This window comes from Ranitomeya variabilis, chromosome 1 (genome assembly GCF_051348905.1).
Source record: "Ranitomeya variabilis isolate aRanVar5 chromosome 1, aRanVar5.hap1, whole genome shotgun sequence".
Taxonomy (NCBI): domain Eukaryota; kingdom Metazoa; phylum Chordata; class Amphibia; order Anura; family Dendrobatidae; genus Ranitomeya; species Ranitomeya variabilis.
In genome coordinates this window covers 1,062,379,882-1,062,400,500 of record NC_135232.1, presented here as the reverse complement: position 1 = coordinate 1,062,400,500, position 20,619 = coordinate 1,062,379,882, and the positions used below count along the sequence as shown (strand labels likewise).

The 20,619-nt window shown below is 44.8% G+C and overlaps 1 protein-coding gene across 2 annotated transcripts in view; it reads left to right on the top strand.

The window, feature by feature from the left end:
• LIMCH1 (LIM and calponin homology domains 1) overlaps positions 1–20,619 on the top strand; it is a 331,389-nt gene that overhangs the window by 272,980 nt on the left and 37,790 nt on the right. For both annotated transcript variants that reach the window (XM_077279847.1, XM_077279846.1), the window contains exons 17-22: positions 8,849–8,975; positions 11,222–11,379; positions 11,906–12,314; positions 17,322–17,552; positions 17,671–17,752; positions 18,164–18,312. In XM_077279847.1, coding sequence (XP_077135962.1) covers positions 8,849–8,975; positions 11,222–11,379; positions 11,906–12,314; positions 17,322–17,552; positions 17,671–17,752; positions 18,164–18,312 — 1,156 coding nt within the window. The remainder of the gene's footprint in view (positions 1–8,848; positions 8,976–11,221; positions 11,380–11,905; positions 12,315–17,321; positions 17,553–17,670; positions 17,753–18,163; positions 18,313–20,619) is intronic.

Below are 20,619 nucleotides of genomic sequence, written 5' to 3'. Positions count from 1 at the left end.
AAACTGCTTCCAGCAAATGATGTCCTTCCTAATTAGGACCCCAGCTATCTATTCTGTGCGCGCCCGCCTCACTGCACACCTTTAAAAATTATCTTTATTTATCCGTACTCGTACTTGGCGCCATATGGTCCGATGGGCGTGTGCAGCCCAAACTCTTTCTGTGAGCTCGCTAACTCGGCCCTTTGTGTTTAATTGATGGGGCCGGGTTATTGGGCTCTCATCAGGTATCAAGGTTGGTCTGTACACAGTCATGCCGGGTACCATGCAGGATGGCCTAATAAGGCCAAGTTCACAAAAGGATATTTCATGGTCTGTATACGGACCTCAACACATAGCTCATGAATATGGTTGGACTACCTGGCAGTAGGTTTACTAGTCATCTAGTGATGATCTCCTGCTGATAAAACAGTAATTGTATCAAAGCTACAGCAAGCAGTCAAAGTGACCCATCACTGGAATGAGGGTCTCTGCCCCTACATTATGCTGCTCTTAGATTAGATGCCAAAAGCCTGATGACCGGTTCCCATTATCCGCTGAATGCTGATGCTTGGCTTAAAAACATCAACATAATCAGGGTGATGTACGAGCACTTTTATTTAGGCAGTGTATGGCGGCATTATTAGAGCATTGTACTGCTTTGTTTTATTCTTTTTTATTCTCTGTTAGCCTAAGACTTCATCTATTCATTAATCTATGTGCACACGTAGGAAAAGAGGTGCAGAATTTTCTGCACAAAATCCGCATCTCCTGGCAGGATCTGCAGCCGTGGATTTGCCGCGTTTTTTATGCTGATTTTGTGCGGTTTTTATGCGGAATTGATGCGGATTTTGTTCGGATTTTCTGCGGTTTTTGCCACTGCGGATTTTTATCATGGAGGGGTGCAGAAACGCTGCAGATCCGCACAAAAGAAGTGACATGCACTTGTTTGCAATCCGCAGCAATTCTGCACTGATTTTTCCGCACTTTTCTGCGCGGAAAAATCCACTGCGGATCCGCAGCAAATCCGCACGAGCCTTGTCACATGACTTAGGATAATAGCGAAATTGTCTGCAAATTGACATTCTGGTTTGGCTATTATCCTAAGTCATGTGACAAGGCTCGTTAAAGGGTCGACATTGACTGTTAGGATTGCTACTTCCAATAGGTGGCACTAGAGTTCTAGTCCTCTTCCTCTCTGAAGAGACAATTTGCATTAAAATGCTTACTGATTGAAGTCTTCGTTGGTTTCCAGTGCTGCTCTGGTTTTCTGGCACACAAGACCGCTTGGCAGTGTTGCGAGCTTACACTGTGTATGGGGCGGCGCCGCTCTCCCCATTGTCTGTGAGTCGCATCAAAGCTCCATAGACTTGCACTGAGTTAGCGACTTTGGTCTACACACAAACCCCTGGAGTGATCCAACTAGTCTGTTTTCAGATTGTGTAGGCCACAGAAGAGGACCGGAGTGGCGCTGGCTGCAGGGTAGTACCGGAGTGGCGTTGGCTGCAGGGGAGTACCGGAGTGGCGCTGGCCGCTGGGTAGCTCCGGAGTGGCGCTGGGTAGCTCCGGAGTGGCTCTGGCCGCTGGGTAGCTCCGGAGTGGCGCTGGCCGCTGGGTATGATGATGATTGGTAAATATTTGAATGCACTTCCACTACATTACATATATAATTAGGAGATATTTCAAAATAAAAAGATTTCTGAGACATCATATTTGACATTGCAAATTTTGCCTCCACAGAAATAAATTAGTACTGGGAGAACATAATATTTAAAGGGGTTTTCCATGGTTAATAATATTTATAATCTATCTGTAGGATTGGTTATTAATATCAGATTGGTTGGGCTCTGGCCTATCAGCTGTGTGCTTCACCCAAGACGTCTGGATGTACACAGTCTACAGACCCAAACAGCTCCGCTCCGTACACTTGGTATTTTCATTCTCGGGTCCTGCAGCTCTGCTCCTGCTCTCTTTAATAGGAGCTGAGCTGCAGCACCCGAGGCACCATGTGTGGAGCTGAGCTGTTTGGGCTGTGGACATCTGGCCACCTTGGGAGCAGTAAACAGCTGATGGGTGTGTGTACCAGATGTCAGACCCCAAATTGTTCTGATATTGATGACCCCTCCTAACATCCTAATGATGTGTGTAATCAGATGAAGGAAATCTCATATGATTGCTTGGAGGAAAAGTGCTGTGCTATTAAATCCTCTGATTGATGTGAACTTTTTGATGTTCGGAAAATACTAGATTGTGAGCAATTTACTATAAAGCGGATGTAGATGTGTACGCTGGTAGACATGGCCGTCTGCATTTGGTGCATGATGAGCTTCAAAGAACATCATCAAAGTGGCCAATTTGTGGGTGTGTGGTGTCCTTACCGCAAATCTGACAGCCCAAGCTTCGGATATGTTTTCCCGCCGAGGAAGTGCTGCACCGTGTCACTGGGCTTAGCAGAGGAGGGCATAGACTCGGGGCCTGGTGTCATGTCTGTGTGATTGGCAGGACATTATAGTTAACAAACCGGTTAGCCGACAGAGCTAAAAAATCACTTCCAAGACCTGATACATAGAGAACAGAGCGGCAGAGTTTGAGGAACGGCATTTCGGATGTGCGATTCGCCGGAAGCTGCGCTGCATTTATTTGCACAATAAGATTGGCAAAAAAAAAAGTATGACTTCTCCATGGTCCTCTAGAAAGCCTGAAGGCCATATAAGATGAAAATCATCTGATCCTGTTGACTGTCTAATATGTGTGGGGGTCTCCTGACCGGTCATGTCATGGGAGAGAAGGTTCCAACATGTCGGATGAAAAAGTCCTGATCCTTTTTGTCCTTACGGAAGTGTTTGGCGACCGCTTTCTCTTTTTCTACCATTGCAAACAAATGAAGATGAGCTGGCAATGTGTATGTGGTTATTTGGACTGAGAGCCGTCTCGTTTAACCAACTGCTGTCAAAGGGGGTGTCACTGGGTTTGGGATGTGGGCCAGACATCGCAGCTTCTTTGTCATCACTTGGCAAGGAAAATGGTCCACAATGTTCTGGAATCACTTAACACCGAAAAGTAAATGTTTTTTGGATTGTAAGAATTGATTTGGGCTCTTTGTGCAGTCCCTACTATACCCTCCATAAGTGACCCATTGAAAGTGCCAAGCAGCTAGGAAAAATACAGTTGTGCTCAAAATCTACATACCCTGGCAGAATTTTTGCTTTCTTGGCCTTTTTTCAGAGAATACGGATGATGACACCAAAACATTTTCTCCACTCATGGTTAGTGGTTGGGTGAAGCCATTTATTGTCAAACTACTGTGTTTTCTCTGTTTAAATCATAATGACAACCGAAAACATTCAAATGACCCTGATCAAAAGTTTACATACCCTGGTGATTTTGGCCTGATAACTTGCACAGAAGCTGACACAAATGGGTTTGAATTGGCTACTAAAGGTAACATCCTCACCTGTGACCTGTTTGCTGGTAATCAGTGAGTATGCATAAAAGCTGAGTGAGTTTCTGGGATCCAGACAGACTCTTACAACATAGGTGACAGCCCGGACAGTTCCAGATCCGTCACGAAAAGGTACTCCCAATCCAGTTCTTCTCCTTAGGGCTTGTTTCCACAAGCGAGAATCACGTCCGTGTCTCGCATGTAGAAATCAAGCTCTGGCGCCGGCACTTTGGAGCGGAGCTGTGCGGCTCCATGTGTTCCTATGCAGCCGCACGCTCTGCTCCGGAGTGCAGACACCAGAGCTTGGTTTCTACATGCGAGACACGGACGTGTTTCTCGCATGTGGAAACAAGCCCTTACATGCATAAAGTTGAGTGAATTTTTGGGATCCAGACAGACTCTTGTATCTTTCATCCAGCCACTGACGTTTCTGGATTATGAGTCATGGGAAAAGCAAAAGCATTGTCAATGGATCTATGGGAAAAGGTAGTTGATCAGTATAAAACAGGAAAGGGATAAAAAAAATATCCAAGGAATTGATAATGCCAGTCAGCAGCGTTCAAACTGTGATTAACAAATGGAAAATCAGGGGTTCTGTAAAAGCAAAACCAGAGTCAGGTAGACCAACAAAAATGTCATGCACAACTGCTAGTAAAATTGTTTGGGATGCAAAGAAAAACCCACAGATAACATCAGCTGAAATACAAGACTCTCTGAAAACTAGCGGTGTGGCTGTTTCAAGATGCACAATAAGGGGGCACTTGAAGAAAAATGGGCTGCATGGTTGAGTCACCAGAAGAATGCCATTACTGTGCAAATGCCACAAAATATCTCACCTACAATACGCAAAACAGCACAGAGACAAGCCTCAAAACTTCTGGAACAAGGTAATTTGGAGTGATGAGACCAAAATGGGCCTTTTTGGCCACAACAATAAACGTTACATTTGGAGAGAGGTCAACAAGGCCTATGATGCATGGAACACCATTCCTACTGTAAAGCATGGAGGTGGATCGCTGATGTTTTGGGGATGTGTGAGCTACAAAGGCACAGAAAACTTGATCAAAGTTGAAGGAAAGATGAATGCAGCACGTTATCAGCAAATACTGGAGGCAAATTTGCAATTATCAGCCTGGAATCTGTGCATGGCACATACTTGGACGTTCCAACGTGACAACAATCCAAGACGGCCCAGGAATGTTCAAGAACTGGAGGCTTTTTGCCAAGAAGAGAGGGCAGCTTTATCATCTGAAAAAATAAAGAACCTCATCCACAACTACCACAAAAGACTCCAAGCTGTCATTGACCTTAGAGGGGGCAATACACGGTTTTAAGAAATGGGGTACATGAACTTTTGATCAGCGTCATTTGGATTTTTTGGGTTGTCATTATGATTTAAAAAGAGAAAACACAGTAGTTTGACAATAAATGGCTTCACCCAACCACTAGCCATGAGTGGAGAAAAAGTTTTGGTGTTATCATTCATATTCTCTGAAAAAATGCCAAGAAAGCAAAAATTCTGCCGGGGTATGTAAACTTTTGAGCACAATTGTACATATGTGGCATTTATTATCCTCTCCGAGTTGCAATACTACTCATAACCTGTGAACCGGTATGGCGCTCATCGTAGATGACTCCTGACAGGTCTGTGTCAAACAGCAATAGGCAACATTTGTGGGTCTAGGTTTCTGCTGCATACAGGTAAGAAGACGTGGTCCTAATAAAGTCCATTATCAAAGTATAGTGGTTACAAGGCAGGTAGTCACAGAGCACAGGGTGTGGGGTAGACAGAGCGATACAGGTATGTCAGTTGGGGTAAGCTCTAAATACGAGATGACAGTTGTTTTTGTTTTTTTACAATACTTTAGATTTTTTGCATTGCCTTAAAGGGGTTGTCCACGTTCAAGGAATCTTTATTCCCCAGCCCAGTTTGATATAAAAAAACAAACTGGGCTATACCTTCCTTCTCCGGGGCCTTCTCCCAGTATCTGGAATTGGCTGCAGTGCTGACATTACATTGATAACACGGAAGCCAATGGGTGAGCTCAGCAGCTCTGAGCGGCATGTTCCATATGCTAGGCCACAGCGGCTCTCAGCAGGGCGTTCTATATACTAGGCCACAGCGGCTCTGAGCGGGGAGTTACATATGCTAGGCCACAGCAGCTCTCAGCGGGGCGTTCCATATGTTAGGCCATAGCGGCTCCGAGCGGGGCATTCCATATGCTAGGCCACAGCGGCTCTGAGCGGGGCGTTCCATATACTAGGCCACAGTGGCTCTGAGCGGGGCGTTCCATATGCTAGGCCACAGCGGCTCTGAGCTGGGCGTTCCATATACTAGGCCACAGTGGCTCTGAGCGGGGCGTTCCATATGCTAGACCACATAAGTTGTGAGCGGGGGGTACAATATTCTAGACAACAGCAGCTCTGAGCGGGGCGTTCCATATGTTAGGCCACAGCAGCTCTGAGCGGGGCGTTCCATATGCTAGGCCACATTGGTTGTGAGTGGGGCGGTCCATATGTTAGGCCACAGCAGCTCTGAGTGGGGAGTTCCATATGCTAGGCCACAGCGGCTCCGAGCGGGGCGTTCCATATGCTAGACCACATAGGTTGTGAGCGGGGGGTACAATATTCTAGACAACAGCAGCTCTGAGCGGGGCGTTCCATATGTTAGGCCACAGCAGCTCTGAGCGGGGCGTTCCATATGTTAGGCCACATTGGTTGTGAGTGGGGCGGTCCATATGTTAGGCCACAGCAGCTATGAGTGGGGAGTTCCATATGCTAGGCCACAGCGGCTCCGAGCGGGGCGTTCCATATGCTAGACCACATAGGTTGTGAGCGGGGGGTACAATATTCTAGACAACAGCAGCTCTGAGCGGGGCGTTCCATATGTTAGGCGACAGCAGCTCTGAGCGGGGCGTTCCATATGCTAGGCCACATTGGTTGTGAGTGGGGCGGTCCATATGTTAGGCCACAGCAGCTCTGAGTGGGGAGTTCCATATGCTAGGCCACAGCAGCTCTGAGTGGGGAGTTCCATATGCTAGGCCACAGTGGCTCCGAGCGGGGCGTTCCATATGCTAGACCACATAGGTTGTGAGCGGGGGGTACAATATTCTAGACAACAGCAGCTCTGAGTGGGCGTTCCATATGTTAGGCCACAGCAGCTCTGAGCGGGGCGTTCCATATGTTAGGCCACAGCAGCTCTGAGCGGGGCGTTCCATATGCTAGGCCACAGCAGCTCTGAGCGGGGCGTTCCATATGCTAGGCCACAGTGGCTCTGAGCTGGGCGTTCCATATACTAGGCCACAGTGGCTCTGAGCGGGGCGTTCCATATGATAGGCCACATTGGTTGTGAGTGGGGCGGTCCATATGCTAGGCCACAGCGGCTCTGACCGGGGCGTTCCATATACTAGGCCACAGAGGCTGTGAGCCGGGTGTTCCATATGATAGGCCACAGCGGCTGTGAGCGGGGCGTTCCATATGATAGGCAACAGCGGCTCTGACCGGGGCGTTCCATATTCTAGGCCACAGTATACATATATATGGCTGTATAGTATGTTAAACAACATTATGCCCATCTTCTAATAATTAAATGTGCCACTTCTGAGGTATCAAGCCACATGCCTGAAAATGTATTGGAGGTGTGTCAATGTACTTATCCAGGAAATGCATCTGTAGCATGCACTCCCCTTGAGAAAGCACATCCGCGTAACGCAAGTTGAGGTATTCAGTGGCATCATAGACAGAGGCCTACAGCAACATGGGTAAGATCAATTGATGAATTACTGTTCCATTTGGTCGGGTTTTTTTTTCTGACCTGGTGGAGCCTTACTGTAATCATTTAACTGTGTTGCAGCCTGAATTTTGGTCTGGTCCACTACATGTATGGACTTTATTCCCTATTTTTTCTATACCTCATACATGTCTCGTGGTACACACGGTTCATGCTATCTATATATTTGTATGTTGATATTTCTAATAAAGATTGATGTTTTTTATTAATTATTTCTTTGAAGTGGTGTCTTTTGGATAATTTTTTTATCCCCTTTTTTTTTGTAAAGGGACAGTGCGCTCTCTTGCCAGTAGTAACAAGTCGAAAACAGAGAAAAGCGCACCGTCAGTGTGCCTTGTAAGGCAAAGTATCCTGCTTGCAGAAGCCAGTGCCATCCGTCTCTTAATGCCGAGTTTTCGTCTTATAAGGTGCACGGACAGTGTGCCCTGCTCCGTCATTGTGCACATTACTCAGGACCAGCTCAGCCCCTGACTTCATTTTAAGGAGGGGGCAGTGGCTGTGACTGCATCTTCTGCCCACCAATGACTCTTCATTTGAGCTTCCCAGCGTGCACTGGGATTGTCAAACAAAGAGTTGTCAAAAAGGAACTTGGAAGGAAAAATAGAAAAGCGGTTAGATGTAGTGTAGTGAGGGAAATAGAGGGACTTTTAATTTAAAGTATATTAGAAAATGGTTTAGATTAAGGCATTTAATAGATAGGCATTCTGGATGAAAATTCCTTTTGCATTTCGGACCACCCCTTTGAGCAGTTCTACAGGTATGGAATAGTGGAATACTAAAAAGTTTGGGTATTCCCATTTGTCAGGTAGAGGAATAATCGTAATAATGGCATAGCGACGGCATGTCTAATAAATGTGGTGTCCACCATCTCTTGGCCCTATACAGATTTTGAAAACTAGGGCCCTCGAAGTGATCTTGGCTGAATTCAGAACTCCCATAACAGTGAACAAAGAACTCCTGCACATGGTGGTCACCTCTCCTGCCACTGCTCAGGATTTGGGGATAGGTGCGGGTCCCAGAGGTAGAACCCAGCTATACGACGTTCATGGCACATCCTGTTGATATGTCATAAAGGTCTTATGTCAGACCACCCCTTTAACTCCTATTTACTCTGCAGTCCTAAGCAATCTGTAATCTTATCTTTCCTTTCTGCATATCTCATGCTGCTCACCTGTGCCAATATTCCTTGAGTACGTTAATAATATTTGAGGTTTGATACAATCTCATGCAGGTTATACGGGTTTTTTATCTGTATGAATGGACGTCATAAAAAATGTAACAGTACCTTGTTTTTGTAATTTACCCTGGAAACCTAAAATAAACCCCTTTTAAGTAATCTAAAATGTTTGGACTGGTCTGTCTGTGTAGGGTCCCCTATAACCCCTATTAATCATAATATTTGATTACAGTCAAGATGGTGATCTCCTCCTTGTAACATAATGCTCTTATGTTATTTTTTTTCAAACAAATGTCTCCCCCTACAGGGCGACCCTGGAATGACGACTTCAAAATTACTAATCTGAGCTGTAACTGCATGTTGCTTTGTCTTTTGGCGCCATCTTGTGGTACTTTTACATAATGACTGCTGTTTTGTTTTTTGTTTTTTTTAAGTGATTTGTTTTCCTTTTGTGTCCTGCTAGGAGTGTAAGCATGTTGGACATGAGGTGTGAGGAAGAAGGGATGATGATGCCGCACAGCAGAGCTCACCAAGAACACCTGCAATTTGTTAATGATCTACTCAAAGAGGAAGATGACACGTGGCAGGATGTAGGTAGTTTTGGCCCAAGACTCCCCGTCACTACATATATAGCACACAAGCTTTCCTGCTCCAGGACCTGCCTCCATTTTTTATGTTTCATCCTGTAACAGCTGGATTGCTGTTACACTGAGTACAATAAAAAGGAAATGTGTTAATATACATTCTACTGTCCCCGAATTTTCACTAGCAAAAATAAGGAGCAGATAAATGGCAATATGACTGCAGTGTCTGACTACATAGAATGTGTTCGTAGTCTGTTACCATGGAAATACATAGGTTTGCATAAGCGCCATGGACACAATTACAATTTAATGAAAACTATTTTGGAAATATGTTCCATTTTTCATTTCAGATGTATTGGAGCAATAGAAAAGAAAAATGTTCACAAATGATGCCATAGCCATTTAGGCTTTTCCAGAATTCCAATATGGAATAATAATAATCTGTGCTATAGAGTTACATTACCAAATCCGCTCGATTCACATATTCCTCTGTGCATAGTGACATGTGAATAGTGTGTAAGGGATAGCGTTTCTCCATGTGGAGAGTGACATGCCAGTGTAAGGAGACTTATAGGCCGTGCAATTAAATATGCAAAATGCCTCTGCAGAGATGAAAAGGATGGGAACTCTAGTGCCACTTATTGGAAGTGGCAATCCTCAGTCAGTCAGGCATGCCACTCTCCGCAAGGAGAAAGTTACCCCTTAGACTCCAGTCAGAGGCCTCTCATACAGAAAGTCACATCTCATACTTTGCACTGATGAGAAGTAACACCCCGAAACATACAGTATGTCTGCAAATAGAGATTCTGGTTTGGCTTTTTTTCTAAGTCATATGGCAAGACTTGTTAACTCCTTCACGACCTTGGGATTTTCCGTTTTTGCATGTTTTTTTTTTGCTCCCCTTCTTCCCAGAGCCATAACTTTTTTTATTTTTCCTTCCATATGGCCATGTAAGGTTTTGTATTTTGCGGGACAGGTTGTACTTTTGAACAACACCATTGATTTTACTATATAGTGTACTGGAAACCGTGGAGAGTGAAATTGAAAAAAATGCGCAATTCCACAATTGTTTTTTTGGGGTTTTTTTTAACCATGTTCACTAAATACTGAAACTGACCTGCCATTATGATTCCACAGGTAAATGAGTTCACAGATGCCAAATGTATTGGGGGTTTTTTTTATTTAAGTGGTGAAACAAAATTCCAAAATGTGTATTTAAAAAAAAATAAATTGCATTTTCCGAGACGTTTTATTGATAGTATTTTGGGGTACCTACACTGATAGATCGCATGTTATTGCATTTTATTACCATGTTATGGAGACCAAAAAAATGTAGCTCTGGCGTTTTTTGTTTTTTTGTTTTTCCCTGTTATTTACCGATCAGATTAATTTAATTTCTATTTTGATAGATCGGGCATTTCTGAAAGCAACGATACCAAACGTGTATTTTTTTTAATTGTTTGTGTTTGTTTGTTTTTTGAATGAAGCAAAAGGTTTTCATTTATATTTTTTGTAACACTTTTTAGTTGCTGCAATAGTCTCATTAGGAGACTAGAAGCTGCGATCATCCGATTGCCTGTGCTGCACACAGCTGGGATTCTGCGTCTGTAGGATGTCTGCAATGACAGGCACGGTGGTCTTCTGCAGACCCCGAGTTGTCATGCCAACCCATCGGCTCCCCATGATCATGTGACAGGGGTGCTAATGGGCAGAGTTTGACACACGCTTTCGGTGAGCGTGAATTAAATGCCGCTGTCACATATTTTATCCGCTGCGGGTGGATCGCAGCTGTTAGGGGCACATGACAGCTGATTGGATGTCATGTGCCAGAGAAGATGCGGGCTCAGCACCAGAGCCCGCATCAAAAGAGAGGGAGGAGACCTATGATGCACCCATACGACTTTTAGGTTTTCTACTTTTAATAGATGGACATCCTTTCTGAAGTGTTAATTTTCACATGCTGATAGTGATGGCGGGTCGGTTGACCTTTTACGCCTACTGAATGAAACTTAGGGGGCAATAGGACCTAGGAGGTAGGACATAGGTTGAAACCATTAATATATATTTTGCACAATTTACATTTTTTTAATTTTATCTCCTTATGGACAGATTTTTTTTTAATAATTCTGGAACACCCCTTTAAGGATTGTTTTTACAATGCTGGGTCAATCCACTAAAATTAGTACATTTTAATGTTTTTTTATGTAAATGTATCTGTCTTCCTCTGGCTCTAATTTTGGACATTGTTCTAGGACCTTGCCCGATGGAAGACCCGCAGGAGAAGTGCATCACAGGACTTAATAAAGAAAGAAGAAGAGAGGAAAAAGATGCAACGGCTGCTCAGCGGAGAAAGCGACTCCTCAGAAAGGAGGAAAAGCATAAAAACATACAAGGAAATAGTGGAGGAAAAGTAAGTCTCTACAATAGTGCATGGTATGTGTAGTAAGTTAAGGGTTTATCTAGTGATCTGCCAGCCCGGGGCGTAACCACAATATGTGCAGGGGTAGCAATCGCATTGGGGCCCCTGGAACCTAGGGGGCCAAATAGGAAAAGACTAACAATATTGAATACTTGCGATAGTTGGGGGGCTCTGTTTGAGATTTTGCATTGGGGCCCACGAGCTTCAAGTTACGCCACTGATGCCATCACTTTGTTAGGTGGGGATTGGTCTTTTAGGACCCCAACCATTCCTGAAAATGAGGGAGCCACCATTCACTATCTTTCTCAGCAAAGAGGTGTCTCGGTCAGTCACTGTGCAGAGAGACTACAGCACCGCTCCATACAGGTGGAAGGGATGTGTCTCCTGAGCCAGTGGCAGAGAGCGCCGCTCTCCATGTAAGACATTGATGGGGCTGCAGGACTTCTTATTTTTTATTTTCTACATATGCCATCATGTGTGTCAGTAAACTGTGTCCTCATTGTGTTTGTCCTAACAGAGAGCGCAGGGAAAAAGAATTACACGAAGCCTACAAAAATGCGAAGACGAAAGAGGACGCGGACAAGATTTTGCAGAAATACATTGAAAGATTCACAATAAGTGAAGCCGTTCTTGAACGTTTAGTGATGCCAAAAATTCTTGAGAGAAGCCATTCAGTGGAGCCAGGCTTGCTCTCCTCTACAGAGGACCCCAACCCGCTAAAATACCTGAGGCAGCAGTCTTTACCGTCTCCTAAATTCACATCTACCGTGGAAGCCACCATCTCTCCTACCAGCGAATCGGCTATTAAAGCACCAGCAGGTCGGACATCTCCAACAAAAAGTGTGGTCTCCAAGACCGTGCCCATGCTGACGCCCAAGCCTTACTCCCAGCCCAGAAGTACGCAGCAGGTCTTGAAGACATTTAAGGTAATATTGGTTTGATATACGCTATTTTTCAATAAGAACCGTCTATCTTCCAGAAGGCCAAAGAATCAAGAATTAGGATATATTCTGGTTATTGGGTGGAAAGCGATGAACAATGCTGTCATGTGATGAAAAACATAAAGCCCTTGGAAATTAAAAGAAATGTTCTGCACGTTACCGGCGGCTATCTGTCTACCAGGACAAGCTTTGCTTAGATGAGCTTCTGACCATGAGCCAATTTCAAGTTGTTCCCGAATGATCATCTGTCACTTGGGAAGTGGCCTGAAATTTGCCTGATATTTTTTGCCTTAAATGAAGGCCATTTTCTTTTTTAAAGGTGATGTCCATCACTGGGACAATTTTTTTTTTACCTAAATGTGTGTAATTGGGGCTAAGAATTATTGTTACAAATGGGTTTCATTAGAAACAGTGCTCCATTTGCCTTCTGTCGCTTCTGTCTTGCTCCGTCTATTGTTGTCCGTCGAATGAATTAACTCAGAATCCATCAGCCAGCTCACTATGACTTACGACAGGGACTTTGTAACCTTTAGCTGACTTTTTTTTTTTCTTTCCCCGAGCTCCTCTAAGCTGACTTAGACTACATCAGAATTGAATGTATAGGAAAACAAAGCAAAATGGTACAAAATGTTTATTGAAACTAAGTTACAAAAATAAGTTTAAGCCCCAAGTACATGCATTTAAACAAAAAAGAAAATGACCAATCCCTTTAAAAAGATCCCATTCCGCACTGGAAATTTTGTTCATGTTCTAGTCACTTGCACGCCACAAGCTTTTATCCAACTATTTGCCGCTAGATGGTGGTCCGATTCTAATGCATCGGGTATTCTAGAATATGTATGTAGTTTATTTACGAAGATTTTAGAATAATACAATGAAGACACAGGATTCGGCTGGCCGGGCGCAACCAATTAGCGAAGCGTGGTTCAAATCCCTCGCCAATTCGCGGCCTGAGTGCGCCTGTCGCTGATTGTCCCGACTGGCCACATAGTATATAGCACAGCCACGTAGTATATAGCAGCCCACATAGCATATAACACAGCCACGTAGTATATAACACAGCTCACGTAGTATATAACAGCCCACATAGCATATAACAGCCCACGTAGTGTATAACAGCCCACGTAGTATATAACACAGCCCACGTAGTATATAACACAGCCCACGTAGTGTATAACAGCCCACGTAGTGTATAACACAGCTCGCGTAGTATATAACAACCCACATAGCATATAACACAGCCCGTGTAGTATATAACACAGCCCACGTAGTGTATAACAGCCCACGTAGTGTATAACAGCCCACATAGTGTATAACACAGCCACGTAGTGTATAACACAGCCCACGTAGTATATTGCACAGCCACGTAGTATATGGCACAGCCACGTAGTATATGGCACAGCCATGTAGTATATTGCACAGCCACGTAGTATATTGCACAGCCACATTGTATATTGCACAGCCACATAGTATAGTGCACAGCCCATGTAGTATATTGCACAGCCCACATAGTATATTGCACAGCCCACGTAGTATATTGCACAGCCCACGTAGTATATTGCACAGCCCACATAGTAAAACACAGCCACGTAGTATATTACACAGCCCACGTAGTATATAGCACAGCCACGTAGAATATTGCACAGCCGACGCAGTATATTTCACGCAGTATATAACACAGCCCACGCAGTATATAGCACAGCCCATGCAGTATATTACAGCCACGTAATATATTACACAGCCCACGTAGTATATTGCACAGCCAAAGTAGTATATAGCACAGCGACGTAGTATATAACACAGCCCATGCAGTCCCACGTAGTATATAGCACAGCCATGAAGTATATTGCACAGCCACGAAGTATATTGCACAGCCACGAAGTATATTGCACAGCCACGTAGTATATAGCACAGCTCATGTAGTATATAGCACAGCCACGTAGTATATTGCACAGCCGATGCAGTATATTGCAGAGCCGACGCAGTATATAACACAGCCCACGTAGTATATAGCAGCCCACATAGCATATAACACAGCCACGTAGTATGTAACACAGCTCACGTAGTATATAACAGCCCACATAGCATATAACACAGCCACGTAGTATATAACACAGCCCACATAGTGTATAACAGACCACGTAGTGTATAACACAGCCATGTAGTGTATAACACAGCCCACGTAGTATATTGCACAGCCCACGTAGTATATTGCACAGCCCGCATAGTATATTGCACAGCGGCGTAGTATATTACACAGCCCAAGTAGTATATAGCACAGCCACGTAGAATATTGCACAGCCGACGCAGTATATTTCACGCAGTATATAACACAGCCCAGGCAGTATATAGCACAGCCCATGCAGTATATTACAGCCATGTAATATATTACACAGCCCACGTAGTATATAGCACAGCGACGTAGTATATAACACAGCCCATGCAGTCCCACATAGTATATAGCACAGCCAAGTAGTATATTGCACAGCCGATGCAGTATATTGCAGAGCCGATGCAGTATATAGCACAGCCCACGCAGTATATAGCAGCCCACATAGCATATAACACAGCCACGTAGTATATAACACAGCTCACGTAGTATATAACAGCCCACATAGCATATAACACAGCCATTAAGTATATAACACAGCACACGTAGTGTATAACAGACCACGTAGTATATAACACAGCCCACGTAGTATATAACAGCCCACATAGCATATAACACAGCCATGTAGTATATAACACAGCCATGTAGTATATAACACAGCCCACGTAGTGTATAACACAGCCCACGTAGTGTATAACACAGCCACGTAGTGTATAACACAGCCCACATAGTATATTGCACAGCCCACGTAGTATATTGCACAGCCCACGTAGTATATTGCACAGCCCACATAGTATATTGCACAGCCCACATAGTATATTGCACAGCCCACGTAGTATATTGCACAGCCCGCGTAGTATATTGCACAGCCTGCGTAGTATATTGCACAGCCCGCGTAGTATATTGCACAGCCCGCGTAGTATATTGCACAGCCCACGTAGTATATTGCACAGCCCACGTAGTATATTGCACAGCCACATAGCATATAGCACAGCCACGTAGTATTTTGCACAGCCCACACAGTATATTACACAGCCACGTAGTATAATACACAGCCCACGTAGTATATAGCACAGCGACGTAGTATGTAACAGCCCATGCAGTATATAACAGTCACGTAGAACCACGGAGTATATTGCACAGCCACGTAGTATATTGCACAGCCCACGTAGTATATAGCACAGCCCACATAGTATATAACACAGCCACGTAGTATGTTATACAGCCCACGTAGTATATAGCACAGCCACGTAGAATATTGCACAGCCGACGCAGTATATAACACGCAGTATATAACACAGCCCACACAGTATATAGCACAGCCCACGCAGTATATTACAGCCACGTAATATATTACACAGCCCACGTAGTATATAACACAGCCCATGCAGTCCCACATAGTATATAGCACAGCCAAGTAGTATATTGCACAGCCACGAAGTACATTGCACAGCCATGTAGTATATAGCACAGCCACATAGTATATAGCACAGCCCATGTAGTATATAGCACAGCCACGTAGTATATTGCACAGCCCACACAGTATATTACACAGCCACGTAGTATATTACACAGCCCACGTAGTATATAGCACAGCGATGTAGTATGTAACAGCCCATGCAGTATATAACAGTCACGTAGAACCACGGAGTATATTGCACAGCCCACGTAGTATATAGCACAGCCCACATAGTATATAACACAGCCACGTAGTATGTTATACAGCCCACGTAGTATATAGCACAGCCACGTAGAATATTGCACAGCCGACGCAGTATATAACACGCAGTATATAACACAGCCCACACAGTATATAGCACAGCCCACGCGGTATATTACAACCACGTAATATATTACACAGCCCACGTAGTATATAACACAGCCCATGCAGTCCCACATAGTATATAGCACAGCCAAGTAGTATATTGCACAGCAACGAAGTACATTGCACAGCCATGTAGTATATAGCACAGCCACGTAGTATATAGCACAGCCCATGTAGTATATAGCACAGCCACGTAGTATATTGCACAGCCGATGCAGTATATTGCAGAGCCGACGCAGTATATAACACAGCCCACGCAGTATATAGCACAGCTCATGCAGTATATTGCACAGCCACGCAGTATATAACACAGCCCACGCAGTATAAACCAATGTGGGCATCATAGCCCTGTTAAAAAATAAATAAATAAAAAAAAATAAAAAAACTGAAATAAAAAATAGTTATATACTCACCCTCCGTCGGCCCCCGGATCCAGCCCCAGGCCTTTCCCGATCCTCGCGCGCCACTCCGGTCCCAAGCGGCAATAATGCGTGATGATGTAGCGGTCTCGCAAGACCGCTACATCATCTCCGGTCATTGCCGCAATGCATTCTGGGGACCGGAGCGGTGCGCGAGGAGCCGGAAAGGCCTGGGCTGGATCCGGGGGCCGTCGGAGGGTAAGTATATAATGATTTTTTTTATTATTTTTAACATGATATATTTTTACTATTGATGCTGCATAGGCAGCATCAATATTAAAAAGTTGGTCACAAAGAGGGTTAATGGCAGCGTTAACGGGACTGCCTTACTCCGTGTTATGCCGCGGTGTAAGGCAGTCCAGTTAACGCTATGTGGGCGCTGATTGGGCTGGGAGTAGGGAGGGGGCACTGACTGCAGGGGAGGAGGGAGAGGCCAATTCATGGCCGGACTGTGCCCGTCGCTGATTGGTCGCGGCGTCGGGCCACGACCAATCAGCGATGCGGGATTTCCGTGACAGACAGACGGAAGTGACCCTTAGACAATTATATAGTAGATTGTAAAATGTGGTGGATTACTTCCCTTTGCTTCCTTCCTCCTTGACTCTTCTTTCTGAACACTCATTTGCTTGGATATTTAGGTAGACGGGAAGATTAATGTGAATGGAGAAATGCCTAATGGCACGGAAGAGCAGATGGAAAGAGGATCCCCTGTAAACTCCACCTTTGCTCCCCCGCTGACCAGATCGCAGAGGTTTGAAGGTGTTGCCAGAGTGGACGCTCCCGGAACTGAACTGAAGATGGATGTTTCTTCCATTGAACTCAACTTGACAAGACCGAATGTGTCCAATAGTCCTGACAAGGAGCCAAAAGTAAGGAGCGCCATTGTTGTTCTGCTGATGGAAAGCCTTCCGTGATGTTCCCTGAATGGTTTGTGCTGCTACTATTTCTGTGTTTTATGGACTTATTTTACTCCCATGATTTCCCCAGGTTTTCTCTGAAGAAATAAACCATACGAACCAAGTGGATCATGTGGATTCAATCAAAAATGACCACTCAGAACAGACTGAAGGTTTGTACAATCCACCTCCTCCACACCACGTACAGTATATTGACAAATCCATACGACGTGCAGCCGGTATGACTTGTAGAGCTTTATTAAACGGGTTCTCCTCTTTGATAAGATGTCCCAGAACTCACATTCCAAGAGAATTGGTATCACCGTTCAGCACAGGTGGGTGCTGGTCCTCACATTCACTGGTGGCTGGGTCTCGGTGGTCGTCTCTCCATGGAAATCAGTAGGGCTTTACAATACATGGATTGTGATTAAAACATTGGAAATCCATTGGTTAGAAAATGTGTGAACCCAAAGATCATACAAATATCCTGATATATTTCAATTCGTTCCCAAATGCTCTTAGTGTTTCAACAAGACTTACAGATAAAAGATCTTATTCTCTGGTGTATTCTCAACTTCTTACAGATTCCACGCAGCCTCCTGTCCTAAGCAAGGACGATCCCACTGTGAGCACCCTACAGTCCCTAACCCTCACTGCGAGTGAACCCACTGTAAATGGGAAGGACATAGAAGAGGAACAAAAAGAGGACTGCAAATCTACAGTTACTCATTGGGTAATATGCCTGTTTTATCTTTAGAAGGGATGCTTGCAGGTTACTGCTATAAGAGTCCTGGAAACATAGCCTGATCACAACCGTAATAACCTGTTATTGGCAACTAGTGTTCCAGTTCCCCTGCACCTGGTTATTATTAATATGAATGCCGCACAAATGTGCTGCATCTTTCAGATGCTTTGTGCTCTACTGCTAGTTCTTGACGGCATAAAATATTTACATCCAGGCTTTCAAAATATATTTCTGGGTAAAAAACAAAACAAAATGTGTTTTACTTTACTATCATATGAAAATAATCATGTATACTTTTTCTTATACTCCCTGTTGCTACTTTACAAAATGTCAAATTTGAAGTCAGATTTTGGGGATTATATCTGGAAGGGAACCAGTCAAGGTGTTTTTTCTTTCTTTTAAATTGTTGGCTTTTCATTGGGATATACCTTTGCTTTCTGATGAGTGGGGGGTAAAGATGGTGGTTCCATCTCGATCCTAAAACTGAAGGGGCTGGTATAGTGTTTCTCAGTGCAAGTAAATAAATAAGTATCCTGGTATATTTCCCTTATCCTGGGCCCCCACCCTGGTATATGTTGTGTCCCTTATCCTGGACCCCATCATGATGTATATTCCCCATCCTGGTACATGTCTTATCCTGGGCCACATTGTGGTATACATATTCCCCATCCGGTTATATGTCCCCCATTCTGCAGCTGTTCTTTGATGTATAGAAAAAAATAAACCATTGTACTCACCAGGGGCATGCATAGATGTCATGGGGCCCCATAGCAGAAGTATAATGCACCCCCCCCCCCATACAGTATAATGCACCCCCTATAGTCCTTCATATAGTATAGTGAACCCCTCAGAGTTCTTCATATAGTGTAATGTGCCCACAATAGTCCTCAATGTAGTATATGCATCCTATAGTCCTCCATATACTATGATGCACCTCCTTATTAGTATAATACACAGCCCATTTTCTTCATATAATATAATGCACAGCCCATAGTCCTCCATATAGTATAATGCACAGCCCATAGTCATCCATGTAGTAGAATGGTCACTTGATATAAAGGATCTTCTTTAATTTACAAGCCACTGGTTTATTTATTGGTGACTTTTCAATTATATCTGTTGCTCTCCATCTATATCTATAGAAGTAAGTCACATATATTCTTCTATAGAGGCCTCTGACAGGCAGTACATAGACAATCCCCTGCAGGCACAATTTAAAGAGCAAACGTATTCGTGTCGTGGTAAAAAGTTTTGACGCTGACTCAAATTTTGGTTATCATAAAGCTTGCTGCTTCGTAGTTTTTAAATATTTTACACTGATATTTCTATAGTTACTGACATACATTTAGAAGCATTTCATATGTTTTTACACTTTTATTGAAAATACATGAAGTTTATGCAAAGACTCAATATTTACAGTATTGACTACTAATGATCGAGCACTGAAGCGCTTGAGTGCTCGACTCATGTAGTGAGCATAATGGAAGTGAATGTGAAACTTGAGAATTTTTTACAGTGCACAGTCTCTCTCTCTCTCCCACTTTCCCTCCCCCTCCTGCTCCCTCCCGATCTCCCTACCTCTTCTTTCCTCTCCCTCCCCCTATCCATTCCTCTCCCTCCCCCTCACTCTCCCTCCCCCTCACTCACTCCCTCCCCCTCTCTCACTCCCCCCTCTCTCACTCCCTTCCCCCTCTCTTCCTCCTTCCCTCCCTCCCCCTCTCCCTCCCCCTCTCACTCCCTCTCCCTCCCCCTTTCTCTCTCCCTCCCCCTCTCTCACTCCCTCCCCCCTCTCTCACTCCTCCTCACTCCCTCCCCCTCTCCCTCCCTCCCCCCTCTCTCACACCACCCTCCCCCCCTCACACCACCCTCTCCCCCTCTCTCACTCCATCCCCCCCTTTCTCACTCCCTCCCCCCTCTCACTCCCTCCCCCTCTCTCACGCCCCCCTCTCTCACTCCCCACTCTCTCTCCCTCACTCCCTCTCCCTCCCCCCTCTCTCTCCCTCCCCCCTCTCTCTCCCTCCCCCCTCTCTCTCCCTCCCCCCTCTATCTCCCTCTCCCCTCTCCCTCCCTCCCCATCTCTCACTCCCCCCTCCCTCCCTCCTCAGTCCCTCCCTCACTCCCTCCCCCCTCTCACTCCCTCCCCCTCTCTCACGCCCCCCTCTCTCACTCCCCACTCTCTCTCCCTCCCTCCCTCTCCCTCCCCCCTCTCTCTCCCTCCCCCCTCTATCTCCCTCCCCCCTCTATCTCCCTCTCCCCTCTCCCTCCCTCCCCATCTCTCACTCCCCCCTCCCTCCC